Source organism: Falco punctatus (assembly GCF_963210335.1).
Source record: "Falco punctatus genome assembly, chromosome: 3".
Classification (NCBI taxonomy): Eukaryota; Metazoa; Chordata; class Aves; order Falconiformes; family Falconidae; genus Falco; species Falco punctatus.
In genome coordinates, this window is record NC_137582.1 from 14,627,380 (window position 1) to 14,644,230 (window position 16,851).

At 44.2% G+C, this 16,851-nt stretch overlaps 1 protein-coding gene across 1 annotated transcript; it reads right to left on the reverse strand.

Annotated features, from left to right (window-relative positions):
* Window positions 1-798: 798 nt before the first annotated feature.
* On the reverse strand, window positions 799-16,013 carry CCDC166 (coiled-coil domain containing 166). Its single transcript, XM_080381709.1, has 2 exons — window positions 14,139-16,013; window positions 799-2,051 (listed from the first exon to the last, which is right to left on the reverse strand). Exon 2 carries the CDS (start codon window positions 2,017-2,019, stop codon window positions 1,066-1,068), a length of 954 nt encoding a protein of 317 aa, XP_080237835.1. The 5' UTR covers window positions 2,020-2,051; window positions 14,139-16,013; the 3' UTR covers window positions 799-1,065.
* Between the last annotated feature and the right edge of the window lie 838 nt (window positions 16,014-16,851).

Genomic DNA, 16,851 nt, shown 5'->3' on the forward strand with positions numbered 1-16,851 from the left:
AAGAAGGCTCAGGGGTTCTTACTGATGTATTTAAATATCAGGCAGAGCCAGACTGTTCTGAAATTGAAATTTGTGATGGAATTTAAATTCCATTTAAATTAAGAAGAAACATTTTTTACTGTGAGTGTGGTCAAACACTGGAACAGGCTGCACAGAGAGGCTATGGAGTCTCAGTTCTTGGAGATACTCAAAAGCCACTGAAAGTGGCCCTGCTCTGATTGATTGCCCTTTGAGGTGTCTCCAATCTCACTTAAGGTCTGCTGCTGTAGAAAATATCCCTATGTGAATGTTAAAACTTGTAGTGAGGGTGACCTCTGGTGTTAATGAGGTAATTGAAATCCCTAAGTGTTCATCTTGGAAAGTGAATATAGCTGCAATCTATTTGAAATATAACTCTTTACCTCTTGCTTCTCAAGTGAAGCAATAAAGCAAGAAAAGAATCAGAAGTAAAAATTAATATGAAATATATCCAGTGAATATATTTTATTGATAGTTATGACCAAGGGCCAAATACCTCAACTGCTTATATTGTTTAAAGGATTCGATTGCTTGGATATTTATTTTCTGTCCTTTGGACACTAGCAGAAGGTAAAATAAAGTCTTTGGCATGTAGAAGATTTGGGAAAATGATTGTTGCTGAAAGTAAGAGCTGGCCTACATTGGTTTATACTATGGTATCAGATGTCATTTGCAGTGAAAAGTAACATACAGATTGCCTTTATATATTTATATAAATATAAAAAATACTAGAATTTTCCCATGGAAAATTACTGATTAATAAAACATCAAAGACTGATCTCAAAGAGAAAATGTCATTGTTTATTTTGGGACACGAAGGGATTGCAGTTTCAAATGTCTTGATACAGTTGGCATGGAAGTTAAAGCTGAGGTTACTTTTAAGATCTATTGTCTGAATTGCACGCTGAGCATGATCTATATGAATTTCCACCCACAGAACATTTACTTCTGTATACTCTGTTACCTAACTTATAGTGGCAACAGCTGACAGTCCAGCTATGTCTACTGATATATTGGCACGAGTGAGGAGTGGAGTAGTGGGGTTTTTTATTTCTTACGTTGATGGACGCATCTGAACAGGCTGTGAGAGCCGTAGGTTTTGGCATTTGCATTGTGTGCCTCATGCTGGTGTAACAAGTGGCACATGTGTGCCATGTGCTGAGTGTACTGGTTCTCCCAAAGAAGCTGCTGGTGCTGCACTCTCAGTTGAACTTCAGTTTCTTTAAGGATTTTTGAGTATCGGATGAGTCTGAGCAATTCCTTGCGCAGATGCCGATTCTCTGCTTTTGCTTGTTTGATATGCTGAATCAGAGACTGTATTGCTGCTTCTTCTGCTGTCTTTGTGAGAACCTGGATCTTCTGATGAAAGTCTGTCTCACATTCAGCCTTGGCCTGCAGAAATCTGCTCTTGATTTTGTGCATTTCCTCTGAACGCTGTATCTTTGTGACCAACAGTTCCTTCTCCAGCTCTTTAATCTTTTCCTGCTGTTCCAGAAAAACAGATGGACCTTTGGCAGGCTGCAGGTCTTCAATCTCCTTAAGCATAAGAGAGTACTTTGTCTCCACATTCATCAGAGAGCTCCTTACCTCCTTCTCTTTTTCTGTGTACTGTGAGATTAGTTTTTCCTTCTGCATCCGGACTTGAGACAAATCAGTGTGATTCTGGTCATTTAGTGTTATTATCAGATTCTGGCACTTCTGGTTGTGTTTTCTTATGTAAGAGAGGTAAGCCTTGTTCTCTTCCTGATTCCGTTGGACTTCCTTTTCTAGGAATTTATTTTCCTGCAGAAAGTGGTCCAGTCTTCCCGTGTATGTGTTCATATGTTCAGTGAGAATCTTGTATTCCTTCTGCAAGTACAGTTTTCTCTCTTTGACAAGTATTTCCATGTCACTGGATGTCATATCTCCATTCTTGGTTCTTACTCCTTGCTTACTTTTCCCAGCATGGGAAAACTCTCCCAGCGTGGTGTCCTGTTTCATCTGCTTTGTCTTGGATGCCATATTTCATACTGGGGGTATCAAACTCTGGCAAACTGTAACAGAATGAAAAATTACAAATTCTAAACAAGCATTTATGCCACATATAAGACCATTGCTTTTTTCCCCAGTCATGCTCTCTTATGTTTTCAGCTAGTTATTCTGGCAGGTAAAATGTTCAACCTAATTTTTTTAATGTCTGGCCTATGTCTTGAGTTGAAGCACACATGCACATATGTGTATTTCCATTTTTACATTCCTAGTTAACTGAGAAGAAGTAGTTCTGCTAATCTAAAAATACATATATTTTTAAGATTTCTTTTTGGTTGTATAATGTGTTACTTTTGTAATTTGGAGTACAAAGTCAAATTCCACTAGTGAGTTATTATGGCCGTACATTGTGTACTGTCTTTCCATAGGCAGTAGATCTTGTCCATAAAACTTCAGCAGCAAGTATGTACTGAAGTGCTAATAGAGCCATGCCCGAAACTTGCAAATTCTAAAATATAACTGCTAAGTCATCGTGCTGGACTGGAAGCTACCGGTAGAAAATGTTATGGACAGTAGTACGGATTAAGCCCTCTTTCTCCATCAGACTAAGATTCTTTTATTTGTGTTTGAAGAGACAGCTGCATCCTTTTCCTGGATTTAGAAAGTTCAGTCAGTATTGTGTTACTAAATGAGGGCAGAAAATGAAATTTTACAACCAGTTTTAACCTAGGGCTTCAATGTCAGTCAAGAGTGACCACATTCTTATCCTTCCACTGCCTGAGGTAAGTAAAGTGGTATCTTCTTGGACATCATCTGAACTATAATGTAATTTGAGATAAGACACAGATAACTAATTATGAATACAGAGAGAGTGAAAGAATGACCATAAGGGGGATAATGGCTGAAGAAACATCCTCCCAGCCACAGAATGTGGGCCATTTATTTCAATGGAATGTTTAATATGTCATGCAGATCCGATCTTCCCAGTTGCCTAGGACTGCATTCTTCCCTGCAGGGACAGTGGGTGGGAGGGAGGTACAGAACATTGTGGGCTGAACATCAATTCAGCATCTGTTGAGACTCTGCTGGATTATTAATTTGGAGATTATTCATCTGGCCTGCTCTACCTGCGTGCTATTTTGGTTTTGTTATAGGTGAGTAACCTAAAATTTGCTTTGGTGTTTTGGCCAAATGTTTTACCCTATTATGAGAAAGATGTTATGGCTCTGTCAGAGTACATTTGTGTCCAAGCTGATGCCTTGGTTTTCTGTGCTGTTAGGAGTTGTTCTGTCTGGGTCCTCTCTTGCTGAGAAGATAACAGTCTTCTCAGTTTAAATAAGGATAGTTTAATTAAGGCAGATTGAGAGGCTTCTCTTTCTGCCAGTGTCATTTCCTATTTATACTGGACAAATGATTGCAAGGCACAATATTATCATAGATAATCTATTTGTGTTTCTGCAGTAGACCATGTATTTAGTGCCTGTGGTAGGTATGTGAAAAAGCAGTGCAGGTCAAATACAATGAGCTTGCTTTATTTTTACATTCTCAAGGTTTCAGGGACTTTTTGGGTAGGCAGATCACGTCCTTGCTGGCGGATAGCAGGAGTGTTTTGCAGTGGAAGTACTATGGCACATTCTTGTGTTTGTCCTTGACTGGAAGTGGCTTTCTAGCATGCATCCTGCTTCTGGTCATCTGCATTGTATACAGATAGACACCACACCATGCACCTAAGAATTCTGGTCTGATGCATCCCACTGAGTCTGTGTTATTTGTTCACCACTGATAGGACTGATTCACAGAACCACCACCTTAACTTTCAGGTGAGGTTGGAAGGGATCTCACAAGATTATCTAGTCCAGCCCCTTGCTCAAAGCAGGTTTAAACAGAGCAGGTTGCTTAAGACTGTGTCCAGTCAGGTTTTTAATATCCCCTAGGATGGAGACTCCACAGCTTCCCTGGGCAAACCTGTTCCTTCTGAGTGTTTGACCGCCCTCACAGTAAAAAGGTTTTCTCTTTCATCCTGTTCAACTTGTCAGGCCCAATAGAATTCTGTATGTACATTTTGTTTAAATGTTCTCTAACCTGATTCTCCTTCATTGAGGGTAAGTCTTCCTTGCTCCAGACTTTCTCCTTGGCCTTGAGGACCTGGGATTCTGGGAGGTCAGTCTTACCAGTAAAGACTAATGCAAAGAATGCACTGAGTAACTCAGCCTTTTTGGCATCCTTTGTTGCTAGTTCCCCTGCCCCTTTCAGCTAAGAGGTCATGTTTCCCTAGTTGTCTTTTTGCTGCTCATACACCTGCAGAAGCCCTTCTTGTTGCCATTCACATCCCTTGCCTATTCAGTTCCAGGTGGGCTTTGGCTTTCTTAACACCATTCCTGAGCATTTGGACAGTGTCGTTGTGTTCCTCCTGGGCTGTGTGATCCTGCTTCCACCTCTTGGATGCTTCATTTTTACATTTGAGTTTTGTAAGGAGCATCTTGGTCTTTGGTGTAGGCCTTCTGCAACTCTTGTTTGATTTCCTGCTTATTGGGATGGACCATTCTTGAGATGGGAGGAGGTGCTCCTTGAAAACTATACAGCTCTACTGGACTCCTCTCCAGGACCATCTCCCATAAGATTCTTCCAAGGAGATCCCTGAATAGCTCAAACTCAACTCTGCCGAAGTCCAGGATTATGATCCTAATATTTACATTGTTCCCTTTTTTCAAGATCCTGAACTCCATCATCTTGTGGTTACTGCAGCCAAGGCTATCCCCAGTTTTCACACCCACAACTAGTATTTCCTTGTTTGTAAGTATCAGGTCCAGGAGAGTGCCTCTCCTTGTCAGCTCATTGATCACCTGTGCCAGGAATTTATCATCAGTGTACTCCAGTTCATCAGCACACTCTCTGCTTCCTCCTAATCAGGCAGTCTGTGCCAGACACCCATCACAAGATTACCCACATTGGCCTGCCTTCTAATGCTAACCCATAAACTCTCAACTGACTCATCACCTGTCCGAGGCCAGAGCTCCATGCATTCCTTCTGCTCTCTGACATAAAGGCATTTCCCCCTCCTGGAGCCTGTATCCATCCATCCATAACAGCACTCTGGTCTTGTAAGCTAACCCACCATGTGTGTCTCACCAAATCTCAATGAGATTTACAACAGATGCACACATGCTCTTTAATTTCTCATTTGTTCCCCATGCTCTGTGCAGCAATGTACAGGCATTTCACCTAAAAAAGGTGAGAGAGCTTTCTCCATCACACTGTCCTGTAAGTACTCCTTTATTTATGTCCTTACGATTGAGGTGGTCCCCCTTCAGCGCTGAATTGTTGACTACAAGGTCTCTCCTGTCCAGTTCACCCTGCACATTTTGCTTGCAGACTTAGTCCACAACTTCCTCATTTGATTGTTGTTTGTTCATCATCTTTCCTGCTTTGTTCCTAGTTTAAAGTTCTCATCAGAGGAGAACAGACTGCCACCAGTCTGTTGGCAAAGATGCTTTTGCCCACTTTGTATTGTATATCCTGTCTCTTCCTATCAGTTCTTGATCTTCAAAGAGGATCCTAGGATCATAGAAGACATTCCCCTATTCTTGACACCAGCTGCACAAACAGATGTTGTTCCACAGTCTAGTTCCTCTCAAGCCCTTCCTCACCAGCAAGACAGAGGAAAAAATCACCTGTCCCCACCCCACCCATCCTCTTGCCCCTGGAACCATGTACTCTTGTTTGATAGGCTCCAGGTCTCCCCTGACAATATCATTTTTGCCCACGTGGAAGAGCAGCAGGGTGTTATAGTTTGAAAGGTAGATAGCTTCTCCACTATATCCTGGAACTGAGCTCCCAAAGAGCAGAGAACCTCCCTAGACAGCAGGTCAGATAGACAGATGAGGCCTCTGTCCACAGCAGGTGGGAGCCTCTTCCCAATATAATCTCTTGCTGCTTCCTCTTGGTGCTGCTGTGCAGCTCAGGCTCAGCCAGATCAGGTCCTTCGTAGGAGAATTCCTAGAGCTTTGTCTGCTTCCAGAGCACTCAACCAGTTCTGTAATTGCAGAACTGCAGGTGGGGCAGGCACCTGCCTCCTGCTGCTGGAAGACAGAATTCCTGCCTTGTCATCATGGAAGTCTCCATTTCCCACCCCAGAAGCTCAGACTCAGTACAGCTGGGGATTTGGCCTCTTGAAGCTGCAGGTGTTACCGAAATCTCGGAATAATCACCAATGTGATGTAGATAAGCAGACACTTCTTTATTAATGGCCAGGTGCGTGAGTCCTCTCACGATCAACGCACATGAAGTTTCAAAATCATATACCCTATATAGAACTCATTCATACATATTCATTAAATATGCATGCATAAACATAGTATTTCCCGAAAATCCTTAACATACTCTCCTCCCATATCCGATTCTGTGCAGTAAAGGCTAGAAAGGTCTGGAAATGGGTCTGGAGTATTAATCGGGTAGGTGGTACATGAGTCAGTGGTCGTGATCTCCCCCTGCCGGAATTACCTTTTACTTAAGGTAACTATTTCTTGGCAGGTAACTACGAGTTACTTCACTCGACTCTCCCCAGTTCCCATTAATTCTACATTTTGACATTTTAGTACATTCTCCTAGGTTACATATAAACAATCATCTTGAATCTTAAGTCTGTTATCTAAGTTCTAAATGTTCCTACTAGGTGATTCTGACCAATTCCTTTGGCCTTGGTACGGGGTTATACAGAAGATTTCATAGCAGCTGTTGCTGTACAAATACAAATTTCATTAAAATATTTCTTATAACTCTGTATTCCTATTAAAATAACTATAAAATCAAATGTGTTTCTATAAAATCAAATGTGGTTAATTAATTCTAATAACAAATCTGTAACACAGGGTCTCAGAAGATCCAGTCAATCTCTTGTTATCTCTGATGCTGCAGTCAGTTGACCTCCCTCAGGTCTTTTGGCAACAAAGATCCCACACAACTGCACACCTCCTGGTGGCAAGGAGACCATCTCCCCCTGCCCCAGCCACAGCAAGAGTGAGAGGCACCAGATACTCCCAACATCATGAGACATGGAGAGCTACATCCTCCCTCAGTCACTTGATCTGTGTTGAGGCCTCTGATATTCATAGAATCATGGAATTATTTATGTTGGAAAAGACCTTTAAGATCAGCAAGGCCAAGCTCCATGGGTAGAGACCTGGATAGAAAGCTGGTTGTAGAGGATTCACTTCAATTTATCCACGCTTTACAAAATGGGCCAAACCAATACAGTAGTGGTAGAAGATGGGATCGTAGCTCTTTAGTGAATGAGGGCTGATGAGACTGCTTCACCTGGCATGCTCCTTCTGTCTCCTGAGGTAACAGTGTGTGCCCAGACTTTGGCCCAATCCATTCTGTCCTTCATTAAACAGTGGTTTGATGGAGGCTAAGAAAAGCACCCTTGAATACTACCCAAGCATATTACACCTGAATTTTCCAGAATCCTGGCACCCTACACAAAGTACAGACTGACCAACATTCTTGCTCCTAAGAGGTACATCCTCAGTGACTATTAGAGCATGCATACATATTATGGCTGATAGCTTTCCCTCCAGTTCCTCTGGGTTTTGTAGACCTACCAAGGAAATCAAGACATAGGCAAAAGTTTCAGCCAAGCCTGCACTTTTGCAGGGTAGGGATCATATTACCCTTTTGCTGGCTCACCATAAAGTTATAAACTCTCAGGAACTGGCTTCTTGCCAACGTTTGCAGTGTTGACCTCATTCTTGTGGCCTGCTGCTTCCTTTACAACTTCAGAAGTGCTTGGTAGAGCTTTTTAATACCAGTACGGAAGAACTGTTTGCAAAGCTAGCTGTAATGTTATAGTATAAGGGCAAGCAAGACCATGACTGTCTAGTGTTAAGTTCACAGAATCACAGAATGGGAGAGGCTGGAAGGAACTTCTGGAGGTCATCTGGTCCAACCCTCTGCTCAAGCAGGGCTACCTAGAGCAGGCTGCCCAGGATCATGTCCAGACAGCTTTTAAGTATCTCCAAGGAAGGAAATTCTGCAATGTTTCTGGGCGACTTTTTCCAGTGCTCAGTGACCCTCAAGTAAAAAACCATTTCCTCACGTTCAAGTGTAACCTCCTGTGTTTCACTTTGTGCCCATTGCCTTTGGTCCTGTCACTGGGCACCACTGAATTCTCCTCTGCCCTTCCAGTTGCAGGGAATGATGAGGGAAGAGACAGGAAGAGCCAGCAGATCAATACATGGCTCCAAGCCTGGTGTCACTGGCAGAATTTGATCATGGCTCAGTTTACATGACACCACGCCTGCTGGCAACAGGTGGGGTACACCAGTCCCAAAGGGAGAAAAGGATCTTTGCTCAGGAGTTAGGGCTCATTGAAAAAGCTTTAACCTAGATTTGAAGGGGAAAAGGGATAAAACTAGGTTCACTAGAGATAAGCCTGGTGGCTGTGCACCAATGTTTGAGGGACAGTATGCTAGCAAGGTCTCTCAGTCTGCCGGCTCAGTAGAAGTAGGGAAATGAGATCTGTGTGACAGTGAAGACACAAGGCTTGTTGGTGTGTTAGAAACCATGGAAATGCCTGAGAATGGTCATGTAGGAATTAGAGCTTCTCCCTGCAAAAAGGCGGGATGAACAGCCCAGCTGAAGTGCATCTTCATGAGTGCACACAGCATGGGCAACAAACAGGAGGAGCTGTAAGCCATTGTGCAGCAAGAAAACTGAAGTAGTTGCCCTCATGGGAACACGGTGGGATGACTCGCACAACTAGAGTGCTGCAATGGATGGCTGTAAACTCCTCAGAAGGCAAGGAAGGAGGGGTGGTGGGGTAGCCCTGAATGTCAGGGAGTATTTGACTGTCTAGAGCTTAATGATAGTGACAATAGGGTTGAGCATTTATGGGTAAGAATCAGGGGAAAGGCCAACAAGGAAGTTATCATGGTGGGAGTCTGTTATAGACCACGCAACAAGGATGAAGAGGCAGATGAAATACTCTATAAGAAGCTGGGAGGAGTCTCACAATTGCTAGCCCTTGTTCTCATGGGGGACTTCAACTTACCAGATATCTGCTGGGAATACAATATAGCAGAGAGGAAACAGTCTAGGAGATTCATGGAGTGTGTGGAAGAGACCTTCCTGACACAGCTGGTGAGCGAGCTAACTAGGGAAGGTGACCCGCTCGATCTGTTGTTTGAGAACAGAGAGGGACTTGTGGATGATGTGATGGCTGGGGGCTGTCAGGGGCATAGCAATCATGAAGTGATAGTTTTCGATTCTTGGAGAAGTCAGGAAGGGGGGTCTGGCCTGTTTAGGAGACTGGTTGACAAGAGTCCCTTAGGAGGCAGTCCTGAAGGGCAGAGTCCGCAAAGGCTGGACATTCTTCAAGCAGGAAACCTTTTAAGGTGCAGGAGCAGGCCATCCCCATGTGCCAAAAGATGAACCGGTGGGGAAGAAAAGTGGCCTGGCTGAAGAGCGAGCTTTGACTGGAACTCAGGAAAGTTTGTAACCTTTTGAAGAAGGGGCGGGCGACTCAGGAAGGCTACAGGGATGTCGTGAGGTTATGTCGGGAGAAAATTAGAAGGGCCAAAGCCCAGCTAGATCTTAATCTGGCTACTGCCGTAAAAGAGGGTAAAAAATGTTTCTATAAATACATTAGCAACAACAGGAGGACCAAGGAGAATCTCCATCCTTTATTGGATGTAGGGGGGAAACATAGTGACAAAGGCTGGGGAAAAGGCTGAGGTACTTAATGCCTTCTTTGCCTCAGTCTTTAATAGTAATGTTATCCCAAATCTGGGCTCGTTGCCCAGTGTGCAAGAGCCCATCCACACACAGCTGAGAATTTGCTTATTGCATGTCTGCGCAGAGGTGGGTGTTACGTGGTGATCCGCAAAGCTAACACACCCAACACAGAGCAGAACTTTTTATACACTTTGAAAGATTGTTTACAATTGCTTTTAGTCACTCTTAATTCTCATTCGTTCTTACAAGTCTCATCTCCATTTAAAGGCACAGTCTTCTTTTTTTGTTCTGTGGGGAGGGATTTTGTTAGTAGGGGGCTCTCTTTGCTCTAGAGTGGATCTTTTAGTATGTTAATTAAGATAGTTCACACATAGTTCCAGTAATTTTATGTTTAGTCTCATTAACTGTTTTTGTTCTCCTTCAGCTTATTTTGTGCCCCAGCTTGAAGTATTTTTGGTGTCTCTTCCATCTTCCAAGGCTATGTTTTTTTAACTGTTTTTAAGGATTTAACTAACATCCTCTGGTTTTCAAATTCGTTCTTGATTTTCACTATAGATATTTACTTTTTTTTTGCTTCCCTCTTTTTTTCCTTTTTTAAAGTAAATAATTCTTATATCAGTATAGACCATTTCTTCTCCAGGTACCCAGCCCCCTGAGCTGGAAGACAGGGACAGGGAGCAGGATGAAGCCCCCACAATCCAAGGGGCAACAGGCAGTGACCTGCCATACCACTTAGACACACAGGTTTAGGGAGCTGGGTGGGATCCACCCCAGGGTACTGAGGGAGCTGGTGGAAGTGATCACTGGGCCACTTTCCATGATTTATCAGCAGTCTTGGCTAAGCAGCGAGGTCTCAGTTGTCTGTTTCTGGACATTTGCCAATGTGACACCCATCTACAAAAAGGGCCGGAAGGAGGATCTGGGGAACAGCAGACGTCAGGCTGACCTCGGTGCTGGGGAAGGCTATGGAGCAGATCATCTTGAGGGCCATCATGGGGCACGTACGCGACAGTCAGGGGATCAGGCCCAGCCAGCATGGGGTTATGAAAGGCAGGGCCTGCTTGACTGACCTCATCTCCCTCTATGACAAGGTGACCCGCTTAGTGGATGAGGGAAAGGCTGTGGATGTTGTCCACCTAGACTTCAGTAAAGCCTTTGACACCATCTCCCACAGCATCTCCTGGAGAAACTGGCTGCTCGTGGCTGGGACGGGTGTGCTCTGCACTGGGTTAGAAGCTGGCTGGGTGGCCAGGCCCAGAGGTGGTGGGGAATGGAGTGACATCCCGCTGGCGGCTGGTCACACGTGCCGTTCCCCAGGGCTCCGTGCTGGGGCCGGTTCTGTTCAGTATCTTTTATCGATGATCTGGACAAGGGGATCCAGTGCACCCTCAGGCAGTTTGCAGATGACACCAAGCTGGGTGGGAGCATTGATGTGCTGGAGGGCAGGAGGCTCTGCAGAGGGATCTGGACAGGCTGGACTGATGGGCTGAGGCCAGCTGTATGAGGTTCAACCAGGCTAAATGCCGAGTCCTGCCCGTGGGTCACAGCAGCCCCAGGCAGCGCTACAGGCTGCGAGAAGAGTGGCTGGGAAGCTGGATGGTGGAAAAGGACCTGGGGGTTTTGGTCAACAGCCAGCAGTGTGCCCAGAACCATCCTGCTTGTATCAGAAATAGCATGGGCAGCAGGACTAGGGAAGTGATAGTTCCCCTGTACTCGACACTGGTGAGGCCGCACCTCAAATCCTGTGTTCAGTTTTGGTCCCCACACTACAGGTCAGACATTGAGGTGCTGGAGCACATCCAGAGATGGGTGACAGAGCTGGGTAAGGGTCTGAAGCACAAGTCTTATGAGCGAACTGGGTTTGTTTAGTATGGAGAAAAGGTGGCTCAAGGGAGACATTATTGCTACCCGCAGGGAGGCTGTAGCGAGGTGGGTGTAGGTCTCTTTTCCCAAGTAACAAGCAATAAGGCAAAAGGAAATGGCCTCCAGTTGTGCCAGGATGGGGTTAGATTGGATGTTAGGAAAAATTTCTTCACTGAAAGGGTTGTCAAGCACTGGAACAGGCTGCCCAGGAAGGTGGTTAAGTCACCATCCCAGGAGGTATTTAAAAGACATGTAAATGAGGTGCCTAGGGACATGGTTTAATGGTGGACTATGCAGTGCTAGGTTATCAGTTGGACTTGATGATCTTTAAGGTCTTTTCCAAGCTAAATTACTCTGATCCTATGAAAAGAGCCTGGCTTTGTCCTTTTTGCACCTTCCCTTCAGGTATTGATATACATGAATAAGATCCCTCCTTGCCTTTTCTTCTTGAGGCTAAACAGTCCCAGCTCCCTCAGCCTTTCCTTAGATGAGAAATGCTCCAGTCCCTTAATCGTCTTCATGGCCCTTTGTTGGACTTTCTCCAGTAGCTACATGTCTCTCTTGTACTGGAGAGGCCAGAACTCAACACACTGCAGGTGTGGTCTCACCAGTGCTGAATGGAGGCTGGTGTTAATGCACACAGGCAGTTACCCTTTTCCAGTTATCCTGTCTTCCCTCCTCCCCAGCATTATGTATCCACTTAGGAGTTGTGTAATCTGATAAACAGCTGTAAACTGGGAGAGGAAGGAGGGAAGTGAACTCAGTAGCAAAGGCACCCCCCCCTCCCACAGTATCACATATAAACCTCCACTTGTTTTACATCTGAAAACTGAACATTTATGGAAGGGATACCCCTGCTGGATCCCGGGAAACTTCAGTAACTGCAGAGCACAAGAATAAAGATACTGACAAGTCTTGGAGATATTCAGAGGCTGCCTGAACATGATCCTGGACAACCCGCTGTAGGTGGCCCTGCCTAGGTTTGAACCTGATGACCTCAAGAGGTCCCTTCCAACCTCAGCATCTGTGATTCTGTGAAAGGATGATAATGGTGCCCTGGATCGTGTTCTCATGTATGTGCATCATAGCAGCCAAAAGATAGAAGCTGATTTGTAGTGCGCCAGAGCTATCTGTTCTGCAGGGAATTATGAGGGTAACAATGTAATGGAATGCAAAAGACTGAGTGAGGTAACTGACCAATCTGACAGGTTGCGGCTGCAGGTGGCGGCAAGAGCCAGCTCTGGAATGGGTACCGTATATGTGAGGGTAGGACCTGTGTGCTTCTTAGATGTACAGCCTGGTTTCCATGGTGAGCGAACATCCTAGGTAAGAGCCTAGGGTGAGGAAATGCACTGTAGTGCAAATAATGGTATGATTACCAAGTTGCAAGTAAAATTGGCCACAGTAAGATGCAAGGGATTGTTTTCCAGAAAGGTTAGACATTACTGAATAACGAACGATGAAGTGCAGCAACAAAATAAAGCTGTACATGTCTGAAATACATACTTTTCCCTTTAGGTTCAGAATATTGTTTTTGTTGGTCTTGTCTGTGTGGCACAGGTTCAAACTGGTGAGTATAGCTAAATACTTCCTGAATTTGAGAAATAAGTTAGAAGACATGTTTTGTAACATTTGTGAGATACCAAGTGAAGGTGATGAAATAATAGTTGATGCCCTATGTAGTGCTTTTAAAAATCCACCTTCATATATACCGAGTTATTAGATAACACATCATAGGAAAGGGAAGTCTAGTAATTAGACATGATTGTTGTGATTTGAATGAGGCAGGGAATTGTTGAAATAACAGTAAGTGGGCACTGTGCCTACAATCCTACATTAAGAATTCACTAATTTCTTTTTAAAGCATTCATTTTGGGAAGGGATTCAGGTTTTTTTAACATGCAACTAATTTTTACAACTGATAAGATACCTACAATATAAGAGGCACAGTTAAGTCCACAACAGATACTAAAGGAAGGAAAATGCATCAATGTTAATGATTCTTGCAGACATAATTGGAAAATAAAGGAGTGACTAGTATTTGTGTGCTGAATTTCTAAACTAATTCAAAGGAGGAACAATGCAATCAAGGTTTTAGAACTGGAGAGAGGTCTGATAAGTCTAATGGCTTTAATGCACATTCTTAACTAAAAGTTGCTGTATCCTAATACAACTGGTGGCCCTTTTTAAAGAAGATATGCAAAATTCAAGTACATAGGCGAGCAACATAGAATAAATATACTAAAATTGCCTGTCATAGTAACAGCAGAACAGGTTCCAAGCTGGAAATGTGGCAGCTGCATCAGAAATAGAGTGCATGTAGGGAGACATAAAAACCTGTATAGAAATCAGTACAGTTGTGTTTTGGGAAGTAAACTTGAAGAGCTAAGAAAGTGTCACAATAGATAAGTAGTAGAACTGAGTTAATTGTAATTGTGTAGTTTTCGTGGGAAGGCAATTGTAGATCTGTATGAATGTTAAGAGAAATTACTAAATCTGTGTGGCCTTGCTAAAGCTGGTATTATGCAAAATGTGGGTTTTTTTCAAAAAGCACTGACCTTTCCTGCTCCTGTGGTCTTCACAGATTTTCCAAATAGCTTCTTTTGGTTTGCTTTTCCTGGTTTACTGGACAGCATTTGCTGATAGCCAGACTGCGATCTCTGAAGAATGGTGGTGTTTGTAAAGCTGTGCGTGTCCATGGTGATGAAGCATGCGAAGTCACAAGAGAAGTGCTGCAGCAAGGTTCTCAGAGCAGTTTCAGTTCCCAGCTTGGTTGTGAGGCCTGGCTGTGACATGCTGTGTTACCTAGCAGAAACATAAAGCCAGTTTGGCTTATAAGAATGGCAGCTATATTAGTAGGGAAATAGCCTCAGCTAGCTATAATGATGTACTGAAGGAAAAGTTATGACTTAAGACACGGTACTCCTTGGGAATTAGGTGCCAGTATCTACTCAAGCAGTTCTGGTCCATATATTTGGGTTTTCTTTCCAACAGGTTGGCAAGCAGTGCCAGGTCCCACAGAGTCAGGAAGGGGTGTGTCTATATGGGAATGTTTGTGACATTTGAAAGGCAGATGCTAAAAAGGATTTTTGAAAATGCAGTCCTTATTTGTGGAGGGGTTTCTTGTTTTGGAAACAAAAAACATTTTATAGGGAAAATTATCCTCATACATGAGAAATTTTGTTTCTCTGGGTGTATAACAGTATAAACTTGGCATCTTTGTGGCATTAGGGCATAGAATTTCACTGGTTTTGTTACTCATCTAAACTGGCTATTTGTGGCCAAAGTACAACTTTCTGGAAATGCATCTAAACTTAAATACAATAATAATGGAGAATATACCAGTTCCTTTGATTGTTTTGTGCAGTGGTTGATTGTTTCACATAAAAATGTGTGAAAGTGAATTTTTTCTTTTCTAATTTCAATTTTACAGCTTCAGATTTTACTGATTTGTAGGTGGTGTCCTGACAAATTGGAACAACCTTGTATCGGGTTGCTATGGATTTCACTATGCTAAGAACTGTGACTCCATGCTAAACTGTGACTCCACTGACATGCTGGCTGACAAAGTTACAATGCCACAAGGGAGACTCTAAAGCAATATCAAGGACTTGAGAGGCGCAGCCTGTATCGCTCAGCAGTTGATAGCCTTTAGCTGTAGCTGCCGGCATATGTGGTTCGCTCTGTTAGAGAGGCTGCAGAAATCTTAGCTTGGCTTTACACCCTTCAGTAATAGTATGTGTGTTTATAAGCTGTGTTAATCCTAGGCATTTAAAACATCAGGGAATAACTATACATGAACTACAGACTACCATCCTCAGACCTTTACAAGTTAGCGAAGTGGCAAGAAGAACACAGACACCTCCAGGAAAGTTCCTGGCTTGATCCCAGGTAGGAGCCTGGAGTCTTAGGAAGGTTTTATAGCATCCTTACTGGACTTGTGGGTAATAACCTGTGATTCATGGACTAGCACAGGAGAACAGTGACCGGTAGTTGAGTCAATGCAGTGTTTCCGTTGCTAGCAGGACCTTAACATCTGCATGAAGTCTCACCTGCCTTTTATGAGTTTGACTGTGGTCTTTTTGCCTGGAACAAGCAGTAATGCCTACAATAAGATTTTTCATGGCTAAATGGCTTACCTGTGTCCTAACTTGTCTTTGTCTTGCCTTGCTTGGTCTAACTGCTTTATGTAATAATAATGGCAGGTTTGCCATCCTGCAAATGTCTCCAAACCCCATCACAAGGGATGCCAATCACTCCCTGATGCTCTCCCAAAACACATCCGAAGAACTCCGCAGGGTTCCCAAACACTTCCATACCTGCCTCTTGGGTAGCCCTGTCCAAGTAATGCAGAGACCAGGAGCTGCTTGTAGGGCTGTGCATTGTTGTGGCCTCTCAGTAACTCGCCTGGCCTTTCTTTGCAGGTGCTGAAGCCTAATCGTGGCAGTTGAAGGAGTATCACAGCTGGGAGCTCTGCACAGATCTGTGGCTGGCCATGTGGGATGAATTCTGGTTTGCAGCATGAGCATAGCTAAGTCCTGGGGCTGCGCTGCCTGTGATGGAGGCTGAGAGGGTGGAATGTAGTTGGCGCTTAGCTGGAGATGTTGTGTGGGGAAAGCTGGAGGTTGGTTTCGGCCAACTGAAACTGGGTGCAGGCATTATGGAATGGATTGAGAGCAGCCCTGAGGAGAAGGACTTGGGGGTGTTGGTTGACAAGAAGATCAATGTGAGCTGGCAATGTGTGCTTGCAGCCCAGAAAGCCAACCATGTCCTGGGCTGCATCAAAAGAAGTGTGGCCAGCCTTTAGAGGGATGGTTCTCCTGCTCTGCTCCACTCTCGTGAGACCCCACCTGCATTATTGCATCCAGCTGTGGGGCCCCCAACATAAAAAGGACACGGACCTGTTGGAGTGAGTCCAGAGGAGGCCATAAAGATGATCAGAGGGCTGGAGCACTCTCCTGTGGGGACAGGCTGAGAGAGTTGACGTTGTTCAGCCTGGAGAAGGCTCTGGTGAGACCTCAGAGCATCTTCCAGTACCTGAAGGGGGTCTGACAAGAGAGCTGGAGAGGGGCTTTTCACAAGGACCTGTAGTGATAGGACAAGGGGTGATGTTTTTAAGCTGAAAGAGGGCAGGTTTAGATTAGATGTAAGGAAGAAAATCTTTACTGTGAGGGCAGCGAGGTGCTGGTACAGGCTGCCCAGAGCAGCTGTGGGTGCCCCATCCCTGGGAGCTCAAGGCCAGGCTGGACGGGGCTGGAAGCAACCTGGTCT